We start from the raw sequence: 6,118 nt of genomic DNA on the forward strand, positions 1-6,118 counted from the left end.
CGGACTAGGTCAGAGAGGGCTCGATAGCTCGTTCTCTGGACCGGATAGAGTCGGAGACGGTAGCTCGTTCTCTAGACCGGATGAAGTGGGAGAGGGCTCGGTAACTTGTTCTCCAGATTAGGTCAGAGAGGGCTCGGAAGCCGTTCTCTGTACCGGACTATGGTCGGAGAAGGCATGATAGCCTGTCTTCGGACCGGATCATTGTCAGAGGAGGCTTGAGAGTCTGTTCTTTGAATACATGATCCAATGCGGTTGGCTCGAGTGAGACCCAAGTTAACCAAGTGATCAGATTACATGAGTTTTGATTTCACTTTGGTTTAATCGATGGGTGAATCGATTAACCAAGGGTTAGTTGGGTAGTCGATCAGATGATCGATTACAGAGCATTCTGTAAGACCAAGGGTTAGTTGGGTAGTCGATCAGATGATCGATTATAGAGCATTTTGTAAGATTTCAAAAAACCCACAGAATACACCATAATCGATTGGGCAATCGATTATGGTCGACGGTAATCGATCGGTTGATCGATTACAAGCTTAATGAGAAAACTAATTGGCGATCGGTAATCGATCACCTGATCGATTACCATACCTTAATCGATCAGCTGATCGATTAAGGTATGTGGTAATCGACTATAGCTTAGGCTTGATCGATTACACGGTTTACAGAGAAAAGAATTACGACGTTTAATCGATGGCCTGATCGATTAAGTCATTTCTGATCATGTTAAGACTTCTGCTCTGCTCATTTTTGATATCTGTTGCTTCTAATATTGCTGTGTTAATCCATCTCTGAGGTTTGCAGATGGAGTTTGAACTTGGATGAAGAACAGGAAGAGTCAAGGGGTGGCTTTCTATCATCGCAGTTTGTCGACCTTTGGTTTTCAAGTAAACGACACAGCGGGGACTCTAAGCTGCACAGTGAGTGTGCTGAGAGGAGCGTGGTCCAGCACAGAGGAGAGACCTCAGTGTGATGCTGGAGAGCTCAGATGGCTCAGCAAGGTTGCAGTAGACTCAGAGACCGTTGAACGAGCAGACACAAGGAGACTAGAAGAAGAGATGAAGGAGAAGAGAGAACAAATTAAAATCGAACAAAAAACAAGGATGTGCTTGTGCTTGTGCTTGCTGTGTGTTCTCTGCTTGCTCGTGATCATTGCTCTTCCTTGAAGCTCTCTACCTGAGGTGGTGCAAGGAGTTGGTGCCTTGCTCTCGGGAAGCTCTGCTTGAGGTTTTATTCTGTTTATTGAGGTTGTGCTGTAAGATCTCTACTTGTTGGCCTCAATCTTCAATTTCCTTCTATAATCTTTGTACTTAACAAATATCTTTGAGATTGGTTATGAAGAGGTCACTCCACCGAGAAGGAGACTTCATATAGCCGGATTCATCCGGGATTTGATCTACCGAAGATCAAGGGATCGTCCACCTTACGGACACGTCGAGGAGTAGGGGCAAGTTATCCCCGAACCTCGTATATCATAATGTTTGCATTGTTTTCGTTTTGTTAGCTATTTTCCGCTGCGCACTAACCTCTTGTAGGAGAAAATTGAATTTCGAAGGGAGGCTATTCACTCCCCCCCCCCCCCCCCCCTCTCTAGCCATCTCCTGATCTTCAACATTTACATTATTTACAGCAGTTCATGGGGTTTCGATTCAATTCAACAATAAAGAGCAGATAGCAACTGAAGCATAACAGAAAAGTGGAGATGATAAGGGAAACTTCCCTCTCCCAATCGGCACAGCACAAGGCCATCAGCAGCTCCCGGTTACTTCGCACCAACTGGACAATGGTCGCACCGGAGCAAATCGCTCACGGCGGCATGTGATTGGAGAAGACAACGCAGTGGAACTTTCAGCCTCTGCCATCTCAAGCCCCTGCTGCAAATCGTAGACAAAAACCTCATAAAAACAAAGATGAAAAATTCCCTTACGTTTCCTTTCCCGGTGACTGGCGGAGGTCGAAGAAAGCCGATGATCCCCTACTGCAAATCGCAGACAAGAAGGAACCAAACAACGGAGGGAGGAAGAGGATATCACCGGAGCTCACGGCAACAATCCTCAGCGGCGACGATGCTTGAAAACCGGAGGACACTACGCCCTTGCTTTGCGCTGATTGGACGGAGGAAGAGGGACGGCGAGGTGCACGGCGGGGGCTCGTGACCGCAGCGGCGACGAAGAGGAGAAACAAACAGTGCTCGCGATTTTGAGATCACGAGGAGCCCCCCGTATAACTGAACCGGTGAAACCCTTTTAAACGCCACCGCTGAATCGGCAAAAATCCCTGCGCTGAACCGGCTTGAATCGGCTGGTTGAACCGACCACTTAATTAGGGTTTGCACAGTGCTGGGCTTGATTTGGGTTGCAGATTTGGGTTTGATTGGGCTGGAACCGGGTTGAGCTTGAACCAACTGATTGGACCGGCTAATGTGATGAACCGGACCGCAATTTACTGAACCGAAATTGAACCAAAAATTTGGAATTGAACCAGCCTCATTTACTGATTTGGGCTTGAATGAAATGGGTCATCTCTGATTTGCAATTGAACCAGACTTTAGCATTGGATTTGGGCTGAATTTGGATTTTAACCTAATTTGAATCCATTTCTGATCTGATTGAGCCAATTTGAACTCTAATTCGAACCATATTTGAACTCAAGCTTGATTTCTTGCAATTTAATCCTCCAAATATTATTATTTTTCCTCCCAATTTCCTGCAACCATTAAATACACAAATTAATATCCATAAATTCCCATAATTTAATGCAATTCACAATAAAAATCATAAATTCATCCAAAATAAAGAAATAGCCCAAAATCTCTATTTATGATATGAAATACGGTCTAAACTGGTCCATTCTAATCCTAATTTACCCGTCGATAATGCCACTCATCAGTCGCTCAGTCTTGTTCTTGGTCCCATCTGGCTTTGCCTCGGCGAGCCCAATCACTCTATTCCACTCCGGCTCGACCCCTCTCTGGTACCTTCTCACTAAAGGACAACTGAGCAGCAAGACAATCAAGCATGTGTGCTCTGCCACAGGATAGGGGCGGTTACTCGATTGTCAGGCCTGGTCCCCTAGATCCTTCCCGGCTTCCATTCTTAGTTAAAAGACAAGAATAATCCGTATGACCAAGTCGTAGGGCGGTTACGATGGTTGCATACCCTACCTCCTAGATGCGACTCTATCAGCTCAATTGTCAGCAATGCGCAGAACCTATTCCTTCAGATACCACCACAATCTGCTCTTATGTCAGCAAGAATGTCCTCTTCAGTGAGTATATAAACTCCTCTACGGATATGAAAATTCTCTCTCGAATTCAATATACCTCAAGCACTATTTCTTCTCCATTTTCTATTTCTCTTTGTTGACTTGAACATCAGAATGGTCTGTCGGGAATCCTTGGCACCTTGCTAATCCACTCGTTCAGCTCTCTTCTTCTTCAGGTTCTTCTTATCGGTGGGGTCAATGAAGATTGAGGTGGTATATTATTGACTGATGACTTGACCATCTGTGACATCCAACCGCTCTATTCCATTATCACAAATTCAATTTTAATTTCCAACATCATCTACTACCAATCGGTCTTCGTGTGTTCATGAGCGTTAGTTATGGAGTGTGCTGTAGAGTATTCTTGTGTTAGTATGTAATCATGTATCTTCGACGACAGTTGATGCCCATTTGCTCAAATAAAAGTTGCACCATCAAGTTTAATGCGTCTCTTCGTCTTCAATCTCTGTTGGGAAACACACATCCATTATGTGATCGTGCATCTGGGAAATTTACATCAAATTAATTAACATCATCTGGATATCTATATCTATATATATATATGCAAATGATTCCTCTGGAGATATGCTGAAAATGGATTGTAACAGTATGGAGGAAGCGAAGAAGGCAATGGAGCTTGCGGAGATCAAGTTCAAGGCCAACGACGTCGAGGGAGCCAAGCGCATTGCCAAGAATGCCTGCGACATGTTCGGCGACCTGCCGGGTATCCGCCACGCCGTCGCCGCCTACGAGGTCCACCTCGCGGCCGCCATGAATAACTGGCACGCCGTCCTCGGCCTCCTCCCTGGAGACGATGATGACATGCGCAAGGCCTGCCAACAGTTCCTCAAGATGTCCATCCTCACTCACCCCGACAAGAACCCCTCCGCGGCCGCCGACGGTGCCTTCAAGTTCGTCATGGAGGCCTGGAACCGGCTGTCCAAGGCCGCCCACTGCAAAAGCACCAGCAGCAACAGCAACGCCAAGGACGACGACAACAACAGCAATGCCGAAAGCGGCTGCAAGAAACAACGACAGAAGGAGGAGGCCAACAAGGGCAGCAATAGTCCAAGGTACCACGTTTGCCCACACTGCGTCGACGGGCGCTGCAAGTTCTGTTTTCTTATATGGTATTCGAGACGGATTAGCCTGACAGAGAGGGAAATGATATTTGATATGTCATTTGGGACAGATTGATGAGATTAATGACAAATTTAAAATAAAATTTATATATATTTATAAATAAAATTATAAATTAATTTATAAATAAATTAAAATTATATTTGTTATATAATTTGGATTTAAAATAAAATTAGAGATGAAATTTGTATTTAAAATTAATTTTATTTGGTTAAATTAAAATTACATTTATAAATGATTGTTTAATTTATTAATTTCAAAATGAGAGAGAATATTTCCGTCTGAAAATCAATTACTAAGCTTTCATTAATAGATTTTTATGATGGAATATTCCATTTTAAATATTTTTTAAAGACATAAAGATGACTTTTAGAGATGAGATTTTTTGCCTCTAAAGTTTTGTTTTCTTGTAATAGAGGGTCTTGCTATGTCTGTCATAATTCATCATGTTTGGATGGCAAAGAACCATAGCATGTTTGAGGATGTACTTTTTGATGTAGAGTTAGTATATAAGAAGATACAAATATATGTATATCGATCATTAGATGCCTACTCAAATCTAACACTTTGCCATACATTACTAGACCTCCTTGGCCAACATTGCCTATTTTGTCAAAAAAAACAAAAGTTTTGATATATACTTCAATCTTGAAAATCTGCTCACATCTAATACTTCATCATATATGAGTCAAAATCTTTGCTCACCTAGTATCAACTCACATTTTGGAGTATTGAGGGTATAGGATTTAGACATCCGCTCATATCTAATGCTTCAATAGATATAAGTCAATATCTTTGGCCACCCTAGGTTAGCTCACAGCCCAGAGTTTTGAGGGTATTGAATTTCGACATTTGCTCACATCCGATACTTCATTAGATATGACTTGATATCAATGCTCACCCTGTATGAGCTTCCAGTTCGAAGGTTTGAGGGTATACCTCCTGACATAGTGTTGCTACTCAGAATAGTCTCAACACTTGCATGTAGTACCTTGGACATCTATTAGATCTTATACTTTATCAGACATGAGTCGGTATCCTTGGTCATCTTGTATGTTTTAAAAAACAAAAATTGGGGACCAATGACACACCGTGGTAGGCAGGAGGCGAAGATATAGAGTCAGTGTTGTTCTTATATGAGTAGATTGGCCAGTTGTGGAGGAGGTTCGATGAGAGATATCCACTTGCCTTGGGGACAGATAATGCACCATTTGTAGGCATGAGGTGGACACACTAGAGTGTGGTTCTTCAAATATGAGCAAATTAGCCAATTGCGGAGGAGGATTAGATGGTGGTTGGATATGTGACAGGAGACGCCCACTGGCTGAAGGATGCTGAGGGTCATTCGGCCTTGTACTAGGGGACTATCGGCTCTATGAGAGATGTCACCTTGTCATCCTTACATGCTCCATTATGTCTAGTTAGCAATGAATTGTACCATGTGTGAGGGTGTACACTTGCTATCGAGTTGGTATTTAGGACAATACAAATACATGTATATCGGTCCTCTACTCAGATTTGCCACTTTGTCAAAGGTTGGAGTATATGGAAGATAGATGTGGATTAGATAGTGGTGACAAATGATACATGAGATGACTATAGATCAAAAGTTGTTGCAAGCTCGACACCTTATAGGTCATCCATGATTCACCATGTATGGTAAGTAAGGAACCATAGTATATTTGATATTTGATGGTGTCTTTTAGATGGAGAG

At 42.9% G+C, this 6,118-nt stretch overlaps 1 protein-coding gene across 1 annotated transcript; it reads left to right on the forward strand.

Moving 5' to 3' along the window:
* The first annotated feature begins 3,873 nt into the window (after nt 1–3,873).
* LOC141816644 (uncharacterized) lies at nt 3,874–4,461 on the forward strand. Its single transcript, XM_074704385.1, has one exon. It carries the CDS (start codon nt 3,874–3,876, stop codon nt 4,459–4,461), a length of 588 nt encoding a protein of 195 aa, XP_074560486.1.
* The last annotated feature ends 1,657 nt before the right edge of the window (nt 4,462–6,118 follow it).

Source organism: Curcuma longa, unplaced genomic scaffold, assembly GCF_044706935.1.
Source record: "Curcuma longa cultivar G26 ecotype Majalengka, Jawa Barat unplaced genomic scaffold, ITB_CL_G26_1.1 contig_17546, whole genome shotgun sequence".
Lineage (NCBI taxonomy): Eukaryota > Viridiplantae > Streptophyta > Magnoliopsida > Zingiberales > Zingiberaceae > Curcuma > Curcuma longa.

Coding starts and splice junctions, on each gene's coding strand:
- LOC141816644 (XM_074704385.1), top strand. CDS start 3,874: ATGGAGGAAGCGAAGAAGGCAATGGAGCTTGCGGAGATCAAGTTCAAG.